At 54.9% G+C, this 18608-nt stretch overlaps 1 protein-coding gene across 18 annotated transcripts in view; it reads right to left on the reverse strand.

Moving 5' to 3' along the window:
- Positions 1-271: 271 nt before the first annotated feature.
- Positions 272-18608, reverse strand: part of GRAMD1B (GRAM domain containing 1B) — a 242496-nt gene continuing 224159 nt past the window's right edge. For 14 of the 18 annotated variants that reach the window (XM_059414887.1, XM_059414871.1, XM_059414833.1 and 11 more), the window contains 9 exons: positions 17029-17172; positions 16115-16233; positions 15715-15857; positions 14550-14653; positions 13874-14077; positions 12730-12820; positions 9066-9173; positions 8630-8819; positions 5264-5419 (listed from right to left, as the gene is read on the reverse strand). In XM_059414887.1, coding sequence (XP_059270870.1) covers positions 5330-5419; positions 8630-8819; positions 9066-9173; positions 12730-12820; positions 13874-14077; positions 14550-14653; positions 15715-15857; positions 16115-16233; positions 17029-17172 — 1193 coding nt within the window. In that variant the 3' untranslated portion in view covers positions 5264-5329. Of the gene's footprint in view, positions 1924-5263; positions 5420-8629; positions 8820-9065; positions 9174-12729; positions 12821-13873; positions 14078-14549; positions 14654-15714; positions 15858-16114; positions 16234-17028; positions 17173-18608 lie in introns of those variants that run through there. The other 4 variants (XM_059414852.1, XM_059414843.1, XM_059414825.1 and 1 more) reach the window with 2 other exon arrangements.

An 18608-nucleotide genomic window follows, 5' to 3' on the forward strand; every position in this document is an offset into this window, starting at 1 on the left:
CACAGCTGGAAAGTAGTGTTGCTACAATCCATCCTCTGGTCTGATTCGAAGACTTCTTATCCATCTGACTTATCAGGCTGCCTGCCTTCCCAGGAAAGGGCATCCTAGACATTGAGCGTGTGTATGAGCATGCACACACACACACACACACACACACACACACACACCCCTATGTGCGCGCACACCTTCATCACATCTGGGAGGACCAAAACCTTTTGGGGTGATGAGCACTAATGAATCGAGCAATAAACACACACACCATTTATTATTTGTAGTTCAATACTTTTTTCTTTTAATTCATACTGTACTTCCATGGCTCTAGCTACTTTACATGAAGATCTGGCTGGGAAGCCGTGTATGGTTCTAGGTAATAGCAGGTAAGTTTTCAGACCTTGCGCACAGCGCCAGGCAAAGTACAGTTCTAGATCCAAATACAGATGGCCAGACAACTCAACTGCAGTCGACCGGTGTTCTTTTCCATATATGGCCCCATGCAGGTGCTGGGGGCTGCTCCCTCTGCCTCACCCACTCCACCCATTGTCAGGATTATCCCGGGGCCACTGGGGCCTCTGAATCATCTCTCCCCACCTTGGAGTCTAGGTTGAGTGGGGGTTGGGGGAAAAGCACCATGGGTTTGGGAAGGTGACCTGGTCCATGCAGAGAGTGGTCTGGGCCTAGAGTGCAGGACAGGGAAATGTGGGGAGCCACACTACTGTTGGCAAAAATGGTTGCTTTCATTATGCAATCTCAGCACGTGGCACCCAAGCTCAGGGCCAACTCCCCAGACAGAGCCAGCTGTCTCGCCTGGAGCAGAGGCCGCCATCTTGTTTCTGCAGCGTCTCACTGTGTTGTGAGAAGCCAGGAGGCCACGGGGCACAGATGACAGTATTCTTTACGCTTTCACATGCTGGGTACATCGTCTGGCATCGGCTCTTCTTGGCAGGCAAGGTGCTTCCCGCCAGTGGCCGAGGTTCCAGTCCAGGCTCCCAGGCCTGCTGAGGACCTCAAGTCACAACAGAATACAATGCCCAAGACCCCTGAGCTGTCGCACCCAACACCGAGCCAGGGAGCTGGCTGGGCCTGTCACAGCCATGGCTGGAGCAGGAGTGAGGTAACAAGGCCGGGCAGAGAGGTGGGAAGGGGTGCTCTCTACACCTTGTGCAAATCCCTGCTTCACATCAGGGAAGCAGGGGGTGTTAAGAGACGGCCTTCCAGAAAAACGCTCCACTCGGACCCAAAAACGCATCTTCTGGAAGAAAACATAGAGGTGGAGGGAGGGGGGCCAGCCTGCTGGAGATGGGGGGATGAGGGTCAAGGATGTCAAGTGGTGGATGGGAGGATTGTCCCACAGCCTAGAGACAAGGGGCGGGGGGAGGAGAGAGTCAGGAAGACAGGCTCTCAAGTTTCCTACTGGAGTGGGCAGGTGAGGTCCAGGGGGTGTGGGGAGGGAGATCACAGCCCTGCCACCTGGGGGCCCTAGGGAGGAAGGGGCTCGCTCTGGCTGTCCTGCAGAGCTAAAGCAGCAGCATAGTATGGCACAGAGAACAGCCTTCTGAGCCCACAGTCCAGAAAGATTCTTCTCCCTGGTCCTTTCTCCAAGACTTCACCCTAGAGATGCTGCCCAGAAATGATTTTAGACATGGTCCACGCTTGCGTCAGGACAGGGACAGGGAGAGAAGCCATTTCTAGCAAAGCATTCTTCTTGAGGTTTCTTGATCCCTCTCCCCGTTCCTGTAATCCCAGGCTCTTAGGGTCAGTGCTCTATGACAACCCCAGGATTTTAGCTAAAGCTTCACAATTAATCAAAACCCCAACAAGGTTTGAACTGAGTCAAAAGAGAAGTACTAGGACCAGGAATGACTTCTCTCCAGTGTTTCTTCTAGTGAGGAGGAGGAAGGATGGACAGATGAAAGGCTTCACAGCCTAGAGACAAAAGATGAACTTATATTAATCCAAGATGGTGCCTTTCTTGCCATTATCCTCCTCCTCCTAGTTTAGAGAAAGTCCCTTCCCAAGCTAAGACTAGGCCGACAAAGGAAGACACACCCTCCTAGGTTCATACTGGGAAATACAGCACACCTGATCTCCTTCTCCCTACCTCACTAGGCCTCCTTAGTCCTGCTGGCTCATAAAGAAGAAAGTTTATCTATCCTGGATTTCCCAGGAACCCTGACACTGCCCTACTACTCATCTACACACCAGGAAGCTCTAGCCCAGAAGGCTTGTTCTCTCCAAGTTTGAGAAAGCCCTACCTTGCCAGTCTCCACCACAGCCTCCAAGACAATGTCCACATTAGAACCTATCTTAGAGAGGGTCCAGCTCAGCCCCCTTCCCATTACAAAGGAGGACACAGCAACTCAGGTAAGGGAAGTGACTTGTCCAAGAGAAGAGCCAGGATTTGGGCCCAGATCTCCTAAATTATCCCAGTGCTCTAACAGAGAGCTTCTAAAGCTGCTGATCCTGCTGCCCTTGTCCCAGGGAGGTGAAGGGGGGAAGCGAGGCGTTGCAGATGTGACTGGGTTCTCCAAGGCCATAATTCCTTCAAGGGAGCTGGAGTGGAAGTACAGACCCTGTAGCTCACTGCCACCTGGTCAGAGATGCTGCAGCATCTTTTGAATGCAAGCTCTCAAATGTGACCCCAGGAATCCTCGAGGAAAGATTCCCATGTGACCAGGGTCCTTACGTGAACAAAAACAAAGCACAGGCTAGAAGTAATTACATAAAGGATGTGGTTCTCACGCTCCCGGGAACAGCTATGAGCCAAGCTGCTGGGCTCGAGCAACAATGTTACTGATCAGTTTCACTCCCAGACTTAATCTGCAAAGGTGAGCTTCCTTGGACAGGTTACTGAATATGGGGGGAAGGTTTTGTTCGGGAGTGAATAAAAGGGTTGGGTCTTCTGCTTTGAAAGTTAAAAACAGTATTAGAACAGAGTGCTCACAAGAGATCCATGATTCTTAGGAATGAGGTAGGCCGAGGGACCTTCCCCATGTGTACACAGTGTGTCCTGGGTTCAACCCCCCAGGGTTCCTTGGATATACTAAGCATCTCCCTTCCTGTCACCTCCTCCTCCCTGGGATGGCCGAAGAGGTAAAGCAAAAGCAAACAGCTCTGTGCGGCCAAGCCCCCTTAGATCACTTTACTCCCAGTAGAGAAACCATTGGAAGTCACCCCAAAGGTCCCACCATGGGACCATCAACAACTGGGTGATTTAAATAAGTATTAAATTATGAATGGAATAAAGGAGAGAATTTATCACTTTTGCTTTCAAAAGTTTCTGAGAATAATGTTGGCCTCTGGATCCTGCAGCAGGAAAATTTCTAGCAGTCTGCACTGTTCCTCCTCCTCCTCTGGCTCGGAGCCCACAAGCCCTGACCATCACTGCGTGTCTCCTGATCCAAGTCCTGGACAAGGATGAGGAGTGACCCGCCCCCCCCTCCCCCGGTGACCTGGCACATGCACCCTGCACAGGCATGATTCCAGCCCTGGAATCTCCTCTCCTAGAGAAGGGAAATCCATTCTAGCTGATTCTCAGGCTACTCCCCTGAGGCATTTTTCTTCCGATCCTGCCCTTAGGCAGGATATTCTCAGACTGAGAAGTCAAAAGCTGTCTTTGATTGTCAAAGGGGGATGCTCAGGCCATTCCAACAGAAGACGACTACTTGCTTTTCTTTGTGGCTAGATCAGCGATAAAATCCTCCTTTCCGATGGCCTCCTCTGTCAAGAGGACCCCCAGGAGAACAAGCAATCTGAGTCTTCCCGGCCAAACTAGTATGATCCTTTCCCAACTGAGGATCCGAGGGGCCGGCAGGATTCCTCTCATCATTACACAGAGGAATAGCAGTTAAATGAATGAAAAATGCTAATCGCGCCCAGAAGGCCCCCACAAGGTCAGATAAATGCCCGTGTCCGAGGGAGCCAACTCCCAACTGGCCCTGGATGACTCACTCTGCTAACCAAAGGTCTTCTCTCTCCTCCTGAGCAGTCTCGTACCTCTCTGGGGCCAGAGGCTAGAGAAGGCTTTGCCACCTCTGCCACAACTTCCACTCCCAAGTCTGAGGAACGGGATTTGGAATGGCCTCCACGTGGCGCAGAGGCTCAGTCTGGCCTCTTCCTGCACAAATGCAATGCACCTTTGCCCAATGAGTTCCTTCCAAAAGCCTAGGTCTCCTACCCTGCGCGGAGTGTCTTTGTTGTCTCCCTTAATCAAAGTCAGACCTTCCCTTATAAGTAAAGGATGCTGGCAGCCAAGTGAGCGCTTGGAGATCGGTGCTCACTATTCCTATGGCGTTCTCTGCGAACCTACGATCTGACTGTACAGTGCTAGCGCACTCCCTCCCTCCAACCCTGGACGCCCCTAGGACACCCTGACTCGTCCCGGAAATCAAACTGACAGCTCAAAGTGAAGAAATTAGAGCCACAGGCCTGGCTGGCTCATAACCACTTGGAAAGGGGTTTAATGAGATCCAAAATGCTCCATCCTGGCTAATAAACGATGTGCTCTTAGGGCACAGAGAAAAAAATAGGGCTTTAGGCACTAAAAAGTGACACTTCACCCAGATCCAGCCTGGGAGAAGACCAGAGAGAAGGGGGAAGGGGGTGGGAAAGTAAGAAATTCCCAGCCCTTATTGGGTCCACACCCTACAGGGGTCAGGGGAAGGTGCAGGGGTGAGGGAGGAGGACACCATCCTGCACACGTGTCCTCGGGAGCCTGCAGCTCAAGGCCCAGTCCCACAGGGGCAGCCTTCCCAGCTTTCCAGCCCTCCGCCTCGCTGGGGGCGCGTGGTCCATAGACAGCGGGGTGGGGGGAGGGGCGGGGCTCAGGTGGCAGAGTTTAGACTGGGCTCTTGCCCTCGATGCTTCCTGTTCACAAGAGAACACCTGGGGAAGCGTGGGGTAGGGAAGAAAAAATTCTCTTTTATTTTGGAAACAAATCAAGAAGGGGATTCGGGAATGAAGCACCTTAAGCCCCTTGAGACTTCGAGACCCCAGGGTCTTCACAGGCATGACTTTGGCTCAACAACATTTCCCTTCTCAGAGCCTGGAACGGCCAGGAGGGGAAGGGCGGGGGCAGGGGGGGGGGGGGGGGAGGATCAGGGGAGGTCGGTGCTGAGAGGTGGTCCCTGCCCTCCTCGGCCCCTCCGCCGACCAGCACAGGAGGCGGGCCCGCTCCTTCTCCCTGGTACATAGGCATTATCTCTTTTTAAAATCTGTATATAATATATATATATTTATATTCTGTATATATATATATTTATATATATCTATTTATACGGTCTATGTACACGTATTGCACGGGCCTCTCGCAGCCCCCCCTGCTCCTGCCTTGTCAGTGATAGCGGTTCCTCTTCTCTTCACTTTCTGACGTGTAGTCTCGGGACCTGATGCCGTTCTGGAGATTGATAAGCGAGTCCTTCATCTGGAAGACAGGGAAGCCAGCCCAGCCCCGCGTTGGTGCCCTCAGTGGGCTTCTCCACCACGCCCACCAAGGGCGGGTCCCCTAGCACAACATCGAGCTCCAGGGAGCTGGGCCCCTAAGACAAGGGGGATTCTCCTAGGATGCTGCCTCCAGCAGAAAGGGGACAGCCGGTCTAGCACTGGGAACCCTTGGGGTGAGGTTCCCTGTGTCTTAATGATTTGTGGCCCCTGTGTTTCTTGATTAAGAATTCTCTCTCTCTCTCTTTCTCTCTCTCTCAGGGCACCTGGGTGGCTCAGTCATTAAGCGTCTGCTTTCAGCTCAGGTCATGATCCCAAGGTCCTAGGATCAAGCCCCACATCGGGCTCCCTGCTTGGCGGGAAGCCTGCTTCTCCCTCTCCCTCTGCTGCTCCCCCTGCTTGTGTTCTCTGTCTCTCTCTCTCTGTTAAATAAATGAATACAATTTTTAGGGAAAAAAAAAAAGAATTCTCTCTCTCTCTCTCAGGGTTCCTGGGTGACTCAGTGGGTTAAGAGTCTGCCTTCAGCTCAGGTCATGATCCCAGGGTCCTGGGATCGAGCCCCACATCGGGGTCCCTGCTCAGTGAGAAGTCTGCTTCTCCCTCTACCTGTCCCCCCTGCTTGTGATCTCTCTCTCTCACTCAAAAAAAATCTTGGGAAAAAAAAAATTCTCTCTTTCAAAAAAGAAAACATTTCTCAAAGCATTCCACTGCTATAAGGAGCCCCACGAGGCTGTCTTCTACTCATTCCAGGTGGTTTCCCCATCAAGCCTGAAGACCACATACTCCCGTCTTGTGCATTTTGCCGCCTTATTTTCCCAGCTTGGGGCTCTCGTCTCTCTTGCCTATTCCAATCTCACCCATCGTTAAGGTCCAGAACGAGTCCAAACATTCTCTAGCTCACCATCCGCTTTCTTTTTCCTGGCCGCTCGTAAACCACTTGTTGGGACTCCACACTAGGGTCATCTGGAATCATTTTGTTTCATGTGTGGTGGACAGCAACAGACACCTTGGGTGCCAAGCAGAGACCTGACAACCGAACAGACTTCTAGCTGTACCCACATCATGCATTAACCTTAACTAAATTTCTTAACCTCCATGAAGGAAGAGGCACACGAACACTGTCAGGTCATGGTCAGGAGTCTAAATGGGGCAGAGTCCCAGCAGCAGAATCCTGATGGGTCTGTCATACCACAACACTTTTACATACCACCTTGACCTAAGCTGCCCTGGGACAACACGGCTAACATTTCATGGGCACATGGCTATGGATTTTGAAATCCTCTGTCCCTCTGCCTAATCTAGTTTTCTTCTTTCTCTGTGGTTCTTCTATACACCCTTCGCTCTGTAGGGATGCTCCAAAGGGGTCTGTTATTAATCTTCCTGAAGTTACTTTTAAAGGGAATGAAACGGGCATCTGGGGGGTGTCAGTCTGCTAAGCGTCAGCCTTCGGCTCAGGGCATGATCTCAGTGTTCTAGGATCAAGTCCTACAGCGGGGATCGAGTCCCTGCTGAGCAGGAAGTCTGCTTCTCCCTCTCCTGCTCCCCCTGCTTGAGCTCACTCTCCTGCTCTAATAAATAAATAAGAATCTTTAAAAAAGTAAAATAAAATAAATAAAGGGAATGAAACAAAACACCTATCCTAACACTCATAGAGTTGAGTCATAGAGTTGAGTCCTCCACCCTATACACCTGACCGCTCCCTGCTCCAATATAAGGGGCCCCAACCTGACACCGGCTTCTGGAGTTGTAAGAGAACCCGGTCGTTCAGTCCAACTGCCTCCTACTTCATTCATAAGTTTCTTATCTGACACCACCTGGTCAACTCTTGGGCACTTCCGGTGATAGAATCTCGAGCCTTCAAAATAGCCCATTCCATTCCTGACTAGCTTGTCAGTGGTCTGTTTTTATTTGATTACTCGAAGCTCCCTGTCCCGTGACTTCTAGCCCCTGGGGCCCCACGAGCATTCAATCTATCCTTCTACCTGCTGGACCTCTAGGTCTGAAGCCTATCCTGTTTTCCTCGCCCCATCCTTCCTTCTCCTAAGTGTATCTTTAATTCGATCAACCTTTCTTGGTATCACAGAGCTCCTAAGCCCCCTGCAATCCCATTTACCCCTTTTGTTAAAAAAAAACAAAAAAATCCATGGCTCCAAAGCTAAACATGATATTCTAGAACACATTACATTGGGTCCTGATAGCCACATGAAAATGCTCTCTCCTCGATCTACAGCTAAGACCACACTACGAAGGGGAGTAAGATTTAATATTAATGAGGGCCTCGCCTCCCCCGTGCCCTCAAATCCTGACAGCAATTCCACGAAGTCACAATTGTTATTCCTATTTTATAAAGGAAGAAACTGTAAAGTCACTAATATTAAAGCCCTTGCTCCAGGTCACAAAACCAGTCCGTGGCAAGGTTGGGATTCCATCTCAAGCCTGGCCGGCCTGGACAAATTTTGCATCTCCTATCTTCTTAATTCTCTTGGAGGACAAAGTTATCCTCATGCTGTCTTGGCAACTACAAAGGAGTTCTAAGATGTTAACTTCTTCTGGAGGAAGGAAGAGAAGCTCCCTCCTTTGATGAAACTAAACTTGTTGATTTTGCGCCGAGAGGATTTTCTTAAAGAGATGAATGAACACAGTTTTTGGAAGGAACACAGGCACCTACACTAGAAGATGTCACTAAGAGATGACGCAGCACTAACGTCGTCATCTTCCCAGACTATCTGTGCCCCTGATGGAGAGTGACGTGTTGGGGATTGTGTGCTGGTGTGTGTGTGTTGAGGGGGGAGGGCGGGGGGACATACAGCAAAAGGAACTAGAAACATATGCCCTCTGGGAAGACAACTCTCTGTGAAAGGAGATTCTCCCCTTTAAGTGCCTGTCAGATGGCCACGGGTGACCAAGGGGGGAAAAAATAAAAGAGTTCTAACCTTCTAACCTTCTAACCTACCGCTTTCTTGCTGCAAATTTCATTGTTATCGCTGGGGGAGAACACCTGTGTTTCCAACAACCCATTCCAGGATGACTTTAAAATCAGAACAGTGGATGGCCCAGGGGAAGAATGAACAGGAGGGTGAGGTCCGGTGGCTGGGGGTGAGGATGGGGACGGGACGGGGAGAGCTCCCAGGGCACAGGGAAGCAGCTCATCTTCGGAAGACGAGGGCAAGGAGACAAAGTGGGGACATCTCACCTGGTCAAGAAGCATCACCGAGGATTTGATGATCTCTCTCCATTTTTGGAGCTCTGTATCGTGGTACTTTTGTTGGGACTCCAAGAGCTGGGCCCATTCTGTCTGAGACTGGGGTAACCTGTGGGGCAGAAGAAGGGGTACCCCGGCAGCTGGAGTTATGCTCAGTGGACTGTTCTGTGCTCCCAGACCCCTAAAGGACAGAGAGTCACATCAGACTGCTTTGTCCTCTGCTCAATGCCCCCGGCTCCCTTGTGCCCCAGGTCAGAAGCAGACTAAAGCTACAGGGACAGTTTTCAGAGCCCACTTATGGGCTCATCCCAAAGGGTTGCCCACTGGATAAGGGCAGCGGAGCCGTCCCACGGAGACCGGGTGGCAGGAGCGGGGGCACGGTACCGGGGGGGTGGAGGTGGTGGCCCAGGGAAGAGGCAAGGATTACCTTTCTTGGAGCCTCAGACCCTGCCAGGCGGTTAGGGTCTGGGTGGTGTATTCCAACATCCAGAGTTTGTAGAAGAGCATTATGTTAAGGACGACCAGCAGCAACAGACTGGGAAGGAGACAAAGGGGACAAAGGCGACAGGCATGAGATGGAATCTGAGAATGCATGCAACCTTGAAAAGCCTGGGGTCACCCCCCACCCCTCCAGAGGCAGCTGCTGTCCTTGACCATTGGTCACCTGAAGCATGGCAGGGAGGGAGGGAGGAGGAAGGCTGCAGCGCAGGGGAGAGGGAGAGAGAGCGGCGCTCTCATCTGGAGGGGCTGGGACACAGCAGGAGCGCCATGGAGAGGCACGTGGGCCAAGGCATTGGGAAAGAGACACACACAGGAGCCCCCTGGACCCAGGGTGCCTGGGGGAAGAGGTAAGATGGAGAGGAAAAGAGATGAAGGGTAAACGAAGCAATCAGAGAGCCAGTACCTGAAACAGATCCTAATGGGAGCAAGGAGGAAAAATGGGGAGGAGGCAGAGGTTAGAACAGGCCAGTGCGGAGATGGGGAGGGCTGCACTGTAACCAAGCCAGAGAGCGCGTGAGTCTGGGGGGAAGAAACCCTGGAAGCAAGGACACGAGGACGAGGAGACCCAGCGAGCAAGGAGCAAGGGACAGCAGCTGCAAACAGATCTTAGTAGGTCAAGAGTGACACACGGAGGCAAGTCCTCCTACCCAGCGAACCCAACACGGGACAGAAGGGCGAGGCTGTGGACTATCAGCCTGATCTGCCCAACAGGGGTTAGCATGATGTCCCTACAGCACGTCTCGTCCTCATGCCTGCCCGGGCCCATGGGGGTCACGAGGTTGTTCGGGCTGGGCTAGCATCGCTCAGAGACAGGAGATGGTAAGGACGACCTTGGGGGCACAGAGGGCCACCAAGAGATGCGGGAGCCTCAGGGGCTGCCAAAAGATCATTTTAGGACCCAAGTTCATGGCAGAGAGATGATTTTCAGAGCAAGGGGACCTAGAGACACATAGAACTGGGTGCAGTGCTGGTGCAATGTTTCAGGGTTCTGAAATTCCGATGAAGTTCCCTAGCTTCTCTGAACCCCCTTAACTACCCCGCTGGGGCTGCACTGTGCGTGGGCTGAAGGCGTGGATGGAAAGCTCCCTGCACACAGGAGTCCCCCGTGATGGCCGGTTTTACCTTGAAAGGGGTATGAGGACATTTAGGGACACACACAAGAAAAGGGAGACAGAATGATGGAAAAGGACCAACAAAGAACATCTTACGCTGTGCCTTCGACCTTTCGATGTGTGTATGTGTGTGTGTGTGTGTGTGTGTGTGTGTGTTAGAGAGAGAGAGAGAAGAGAGCGAGACTGTGCTCTTCTCTGTGCCTCCAGCACTACAGAAGCGGATACTCCTGGAGCTGGCAGTTTCCAGTCCCTGACCCTATCCAGGGCTCTGTGCCTTCTCCAGAACAACCTCTAAATTTCACGCTGACTTGCAATGACGCTGCCTCTAACTGTACCCACAGGCGCCAGAAGACCTGAACGCCTGCCTCTTTGGCGTGGACTGCGTTTATCCTACCTCCTGCATTTAGGTCCGTACGTACAATCCTGCCTGTGCTCCGTGGACGTCCACGGACACCCCTGCAAGCCGATTGAGCAAAGAGCCTGTGGTCCACACAGGGGAGGGTGGGCAGAGCCGCTTCGGGGCCGCTGGACACAGGGCAGCCCGTTCCACCCACACTGTCGGCAGATTTGCAGCCCAGACCTCTAAGTGTTGAATGATGAAGGCCATGATCTTAATCTAACGGAGCCCCACAGTCAGCTAATGCCATACGATCACACTGACTCCGAAGAGCAGGCCTCCTTCAGGAAGTCTGCATGCAGGAAAAGCTCAGACAGAACCCACCTGAGGTTCGAGTTTTTGATCTACCAAACCCAACAGGAGAGACCTGGCAGCACGAATCCCCTCAAATGGATGTTGTTGAACAGGAATCTTACTGGTTTCACAGCTGTCTGTGTATGTATGTGTGTATGTCTTTGTATTTGTATGTGACTTTGTAAGAGACCTTGGCTCCCCAGGCCACGGGCAGAAGACATCTCCACCTACGTTTCTGTTACACGCGGTCAGGTGAGAAGAGAGACCGCCTCATGTTCCTCACGCGCCCCCCCCCCCCCATGGTGCCCACGCCTCGTCTGTGGCCCTGATTTCTTCTCACACTCGGCGCTGTCCTCGGATGGTCTCATTCTCACCCGGGGCTCTCATGCTACCGCTAACTAAATCAGTATCCATAAGCCATATCGTTCTCCGCCTCGCCAAGGTCCACATCAGCAAGCACTGTCGCCTCCCCCAGATTCCCTACTGCAACGCTGGACACAGCTGGAGCCCAGAGCGTCTTCTCGGACAGCTCTGTACCCTGACCTGGATTTCTGTGAACGATACAACCATCTCCAGCCGCCCACCGCAGTCCTCCCTCTTTTTCGGCTTCAACCAGATGGCTAACGGGGCCTCCGTCCCCTCCTTGAGGGACAGTCACGCTCCCCTATGCCGCTGCCCCTTACTTGGACCAGCCTGCCGGCCTCCAGCCCTCTCTTCTCTAGGCCTCCTCCTACAGGCAGGCAGAGGGACTTAACAACACTTGACCTTTGCCAAGAGGCCCTGAAGCCATAAAACTTGACAACCCAGAAAGCCAATCCTGTCACATTCCAGGGCTTCCTGATGGGTTTGGCTGTGCTTCTGCTTCTGCCTCTCTGAAAACGAATTATGGGGGCCTGACGGAGTCGGGAGAAGGTGTCATAGAAGTAAGGCCCAGAGACAGGGCAGTCCCCAGTGCAGAGCAGGTAGGACCCCCATCTGGGCAGCTCCCATGTCACACCTGCCTGTGCCCCCCCATGCTCACAGCACACCCCCATCTCCAGGGAAGGCGGTGGGACGGGGGTGGTCCACAGCGGGCTGAATCAAGCAGAACAGCAATCTGCGCTCAGCCGCCCGTCCCAGGAACTCCCTGCTCCCAGCAGTTTGGGGGCGACCCCAGCGTCCTGGGCTCCCCCGTGCTGGGCCCTCCCATGCTACCTGTGCATTTCTTCCCACTTCGTCTCTCCCTGCCCAGGGTCCTCCTGGGAACATTACTGCGCCTACTGTTTTATAACATGATGGCAACCTTGTAAATTATTTACAATATAAGCATATATTCCGGGACAGTCGTCATTGATTTTGTCTGGCTTTCCTGCCAAAGTGTGGGCTCAGGAGTGCCTGATCCTGGCCCCCGGACCAGAGCAGTCTCAGGACCTCCCTCACACGTGAACGAATGGGCTTCTCAGACGCCGTGCGGCGTCTCCGTGTTAGCGTTTCTCCAACAGTGGAGTAATTCTGAATTTCCTGTCTGTCTTACCCACTTGAAACTGAGTTGCAAAGGGCATGGATGCTGCATACAGTGTTCTGTTCCCCCTCCTGAGGGCCTAGCTTACAGCAGATGCTAAATTGAACAGAGAAAAAGAAACAAAGCAGCAAGGAGTGACGGACAGAACTAGTGATCTGGAGAGAGGAGGCTAGAGGACAAAGAAAGGCCAGGGCCATGGGAAGGGGTGCGCACACGCCCAAGGAGCCAGCGGGCAGGGAGGGAAGGTGCTGGGGCAGGGGTGGGGAGGAGAGCTGAGATCCCTTACACACAGCTGATAACCAGCAGCAGCTTGGACACACTCTGCAGGTGGAAACCGTTAGGGGTGTCCTCGGGGATATGCCGTGTCTGCGTGGAACCTGTGGGGAGAGTAAAGAGGCCATCACCACAGCGGCTCACGAGCCCCCTGGCTACCGTGACAGGGGTCAAGCACAGAGCTTCGGGGAATGACGGAGAGTTGTCCATGATGATTTCCCAGCAATGAGCGGACAGATACACCCAGCCCTCCAAAAGGGCAAGGGAAGCCCCCCAAGGGCAAGGTCATGGGCTGGGTCAGGCGAAGTGGACATTCAAGTCACCGAACAAACAAGAGACTCAACAGCCTTATGCAGCTAGGACATGCGAAGCGGGGACAAAGTAGCCGTGGCACAGACAACCGCACCGGGCTGGGTCCAGAGCCAGCTTTCAGCTCAGGCTGTGTCTGCAGCTAGTGCCGGGACGCTGAACAAGTCTCAGCTCCCCTCGGAGACTCAGTGCATTCACACGTGTCACATTAGAAATCCCCTACGTAAGGGAGAGGGACACAGAAGGCGGGCACCATCCGTCCCTGCCGGTCCCTGCCCGTCCTCCGGTCCTGCCCCCACCCTAAGGCACGCCCCGGGGGTATGCAAAGCATGGCCTGAAAGATGCTGGACTGGCGGTCTCTGAGACTCCCTATGGTCTCTGAGGCTCCCTATGGCCACATGTCGCTGGGACTGAGTAAAGACATGAGGTTGTGTGTGGCTGGATGCAAAGAGGGAAACATGTCAAAGCGGGGGTGGGGGCGGGGGGGGCTGCCTCAGACTCCCTGACATCTGTGTCAGGAGAGCACCTCTGGCCTGAGCTGCGGCTTCTCCCCGGTACATTTGCCAAAAACCTGGAAGCTGCTCATTTGAGTCCATCGAGGCGGACATGGGAGTTCAGGGAACTTCTGTTCAGCAGACCCCACGTGTGGGTTCAGCAGGGACCGAGGAACAGAAAGGGCGAAGGGAAACAGGTAGCGGATCCAGAGGCTGAATGATGAGTCAGGGGCAAATAACATACGATCTGTACCCACGGATGCAAAAGGAGCGCATGTGTGTAGGTCCCGGCACTCAGCACAGGCAAGCTGCTCCGGGCCCCGAGCCCCGCCCCCACTGCCGGCGGGCGCACACCTGCCACGTGTTTGATCCTGTGGCCCACGTCTTCATCGGTGGGTGTGGTGACGGGGCTCATCACCTCTTCCAGGTGAGGCACCCGCAGGTGGGCATGGGGACGCTTCCTCCTCCGAACCGCCGGGGCCTTGCTGGTCTTCTCTTTGGGAGACTGTCTGTGCATCTCAGCCAGGTACGTGCTCTCCGTCTTGGTCAGCTCGCTCTCTGTCCGAGACAGAATGCCACCTGCCTCCACCTGCAGCTCGACCCGCTGGCCTCCAGAGACAACGCTGCCTCCAGCCAGCCGAGCCCTCTCTCCGAGAACCCGTTTCCCACGCTGCACTCGGGGACACTGAGTGGGAGGGCAGGGGTCCCTTGGGGGCAGCAACGAGCCTCAGAAGTTCTACTGGGACGTACCCCCAGCCAGACCCCCCACTCTGGGTTTTGCTCAACACTGTGCAGAAACATAGGTTCCTGACATCCGCGCCCCCACGCAGACAGCTGGGGGCACGTCTCAGGTCCTCCCGGATGCATTCCCAGGCTCACCCTTCCTCTCCGAATTACCCCCGGTTTGATGAGATGTGGTGGTCACATGTGGCCCCCACCTCCGTGTTTCCCACGTCCAACAGCGGCAGCTGTGCGGCCGAGCCCATGTGAGCCCTGCTGCACCAGTGCCGACGGCTGCAGCCCTGCTCACCAAGGTGGCGGAAGTAGTCCTCCAGCCCACTCCAGAAGTTCTTCTCGATGAACGTCTTCACCAAGCCCCAGGGCTGTTTGCGGTAGCGCAGCTCTGTGGAGACCCTGAGGAACAAGCCAGGAGCGAGATCAGCCGTTTCCCGGGATCCCCGCTCTACCGGGACAGGCCCTTCGCACCACACCCACGGTGTCATCTCAGCTCCCTGAGCACTGCCGGAGGTCCGTGGAATGGGCAGATGGACCCTCCCTTTACAGGTGAGAAAATGGGACTTCCAGAACAGTCCGGCAGACCAAAGGCTAACATAGCAGGGCTCCGGACTGTGGGCCCACAGGTCTTTCATGAGGCCACACCGCCTCCTTCAGATGGGGCCAGGCCGCCGGCCAGCCGCGGGGGTCCTTGTCTTCTTCTGCAGACACCTGCTCATCCAGATCAGGCTCTGGGGTTCCATCACTCTGACCATTAGGGGAGTCATCTGCCACCGGCCCTGGCTCCCGCCTCTCCACTTCCCAAGAGCACACCCGCTCTTGCATTTTTCCAAGTATTCTCTCTCCCAGTCACGGGTCTCTCTGCTGCCCATGCCGTCTGCACACCAGCCCCTTCCCCTCCTCTCCTCCATGGCCCCGTGTCACCACAGCTCCCAGTTAACGCTCCCGTTTTTTAAGGCTGCCTGGCCCCCTTCCCTGCTGTCCTCGGGGACACCGCGGCCTAATGCGAGCAAACTGATGCTTGCGAGTCACCCCACCATCCCCTTCTGCCCTGCCACCAGGCAAATGTCACGGGTTACAGGGGAGGGGCGCCCTTCGGGGGGGGGGTGCATCCGTAAGAAGCTGCCTCTGGGTGGCCTGGACAGAAAGGACGTGTCATCAAGAGACACTTCGAAAAAGCAGGAAGAGAGAAGCGTAGACATGGTGTGGGGCAGGATGGCGGGGGCAGGAGGGAGGAGAGACATGGAGGTGCACAGGCACCCGACAGAAAAGTATTTTTAAAGAAGAGGATGAGAATGACACGGACCCTTTCTGAGACGTGGGGCTCGGAATGTCTCGACTCCTGAGAGGGCTCCCTGGGGCCCTTCACCAAAGCCCCGTCTTAACGGCGACCGCACGAGCGAGGACACGCGCACACGCAGGGCGCCTCCCGGAACCCACGGGGCACTCCGGCCACCCACCTGAGCCGACTCTTGTTCCGAGCCACGCGGGTGAGCGTGTAGCGGTTGATGGTGTAGAAGTAGTCGTGGTAGGGCACGTCGTGCGTGAGGACCTCGGCGTCGATCACGTAGCATTCGCTCTCCTGGCTCGCCTTGTACATGGTCTGTGGGGACAGGGGACGAAACTGAGCAGACGTGCTGGGGAGAGCGCCGCCCTCCCTTCTCTCCCCGCACCCACCCCTGGCTTCTGGGTGGAGACGGGGGACCCCGAACCTGGGGAAACCGCAGCCCGGTACGTGTCCCCGCCTCGGGGCACAACGACACAGGCACCCGGATTCCTCTTCACACCATCTACCCTCAATCCCTCAGACGGGGCAGAGGCTCTTCCCGCCGCTCCTCCGCGCCCCCGCTTGCAGCTCACCTGCGTCTCCCTGACGGTGGCAGTTTTCGGAGCCAGAGGGTTGGTGAGGGTGATGGTGTACAGGATCACTCGGCTCTGGTTTCCATTCTCTTCCTTCTTCCACGGGTGGAAGATGATATCTGAGGGTGGAGAAGAGCCCCGGAATGAGGGTGGGAGGGAGGCAGGCCCGCGCCATCTCTGAATTTCCCCTTCGAGCGAACCCTTGACTGTACTGGCGGCCGGCTGGCCCCCAATGGGAAGCCAATGGGAGCCCAAGGGCCCCGGGAGGAGGGTAGGAGGAGGGGGGAGTCAAAACAGAAAGAGGCCCATTGTAGCGCTGCCGAAATTCTGCACAGGGCTCCAGAGTGCTGATTGTTCCTGGGGCCGGGACAGGCCATCCGGGGGCCACCTGCGGGGGTGCTGGCAACACTGGAGTCACTGTGGCGAGGGCCTGGGATCTTTGGGAACAAGTCCTCTCCTCTAAGGCATGGCCTCTGGGTGCCCTCCGTCTGCCCTCCCCTCCTGGCAGAGAGCGACGCTGATGCCCGGATGTTCTTTCATGGCCAGAGCAGCAGCCCTTGCGGTGGGGCAGAACAAGGGCAGGGGGGCGAGATGGGAGCAAAGCAGGAAGGAGGCGCAACGTCCTGGATGTGAATCCTGGCTCATGCCCGACTGAGCGACATGGCCCCTAGGCAAAGTGAGGACAGCTGGAGCTCAGGGTCCCTCACCAGTAACCCCAGGGATCACAATGCTTGCACACGCGGCAGGCCCAAGGGTGACGTGAGATGGTGTCACGTGCTTGGCGCACTGGGGGGTGCCTGGCAGTAAGGGCTCGAGGCGCTTCTCTGCGAGACCATGAATCCTGGGCAATCTTGCTCCCTGGTGGGGAGGAAACTTGGGAAGAGAGAAAGACGTGTGTCCCGAGAGGAACTGACCAGAGAAGCGCCGCTGCTCCATGAAGTCCCGCTGGAAGGGTGAGTCTGTGAACAGCAGGTCGTAGAGCTTGTCCACACTGAAGTTGAAGACCTCGTTCACGTACTGCCGGCCGCTCAGGTCCTCGTAGAAGGCCTGGACCTCCCCTGCACAGAAGAGGATGAGAAGGAGGGAATGAGGGCTGAGGGCAGGCGGCCCCAGGGACAACCGCCAGGGGACTTCAGGGTCATGGGCCCCTGAGGGGCAAGAGCAGCCCTCGTGGGTAGCGGCTCATGACCTCACCATCTGTCCGTCTCCTCCTTTGCCAGCACACACACAGCTCACTCGAACCGGTACCCTTCCTTGACAAAGACTATGGGAATGTTCTGCTTGTTTTTCCATTGTTAAGCCTTGCTAAGGAAGCTGCTCTCAGATGAAGATTAAAATGAAGGAGGATTTCCTGAACCTAAAATCTATCAGTTATCCAGAATCTGTAAGTTAAGCATGACGGAGGACACATAGTTACCCCTGCAACTATGGCACAGGGGCATTAAAGGGACATGGGTTCATCTGGAATGTCCAGCTGGGCTGGACTGCAGGGCGACCCTCTCTAACTACACAGAGCTGGCTCCTCTTTCATTAGGCGGCCGGCCTCCCCCAGGATTTCAATGCCTGTCACTTTTCTCAGGTTTCTATCTGCTCCAGGAGAATGTGCCTGGGACTACTCCTAGGTGTATTGCTAAAGTCCCGACACCCCAAGCCCTCGGCACCCCAGAGTCCCTAATCACTGCACCTACAGAGGCTGCTGTGTGGTCTCAAGCAAGAAGCTGACATTCCTGGTGCCCCTGCGGCTCAGAATCATACAGAGTCAGTGCCCGTGACCGGACAGGATAAGCACCGTCGGAGGGGGAAATGGTCACGTCTGAGTTGATGTGCATGTTGTGCAGTACCCGACCTGTGCAATCACTGGCACTGGCCTTGCATCCTAGATGGGACTGGGGGAGCTGGCCGAAGGTAAGGACACCACTCCAGGGGACCATCGGAGAGACGGTCCACAGGTATTTAAGTGAGCACTGTCTACGTACACGCGCTAGTCCTAGCCTACCCCTCAAGTCCGTGGATCAACCCGTTTCATCAATACTGAAAATCAGGCCCCTGGGCCCCGGAATGCACACCAGACCCAGGTCCTAGAACCTGACCCAAAAGAAGTACTACCTAGAAATACTAGAGAGCAGGGCAGGTTCCAGAGTCTGAGTGACCCGGCGACACCTTTTCTTGCAGCCTGGTCTAAAAAGCCAATGCTGGCATCACTAGAGCAAGCTTCTAGTAAGATCGCATTGTTCCAGGAAGCGGCTGACTGGCACTTTCCCATGGCACATAAACACCGCCTTGCCTTGCATCTCTATGAGAACAGAGGTGCCAGGCAAGTCTGGTCAACAGGAGGAACTTTAGTGGCAAGACCGGACTGTAGGACAACACATGACCCATTCAGTACTGATAAACAAATACGGAATGAGAAGGATCCTGCAGTGGCTCTCCAGAAAATGCCCGTATGCTAATGACACACGAACCCACCCATCCACCAGAAACCCAGAGACCAACG

Source organism: Mustela nigripes, chromosome 1 (genome assembly GCF_022355385.1).
Source record: "Mustela nigripes isolate SB6536 chromosome 1, MUSNIG.SB6536, whole genome shotgun sequence".
Lineage (NCBI taxonomy): Eukaryota > Metazoa > Chordata > Mammalia > Carnivora > Mustelidae > Mustela > Mustela nigripes.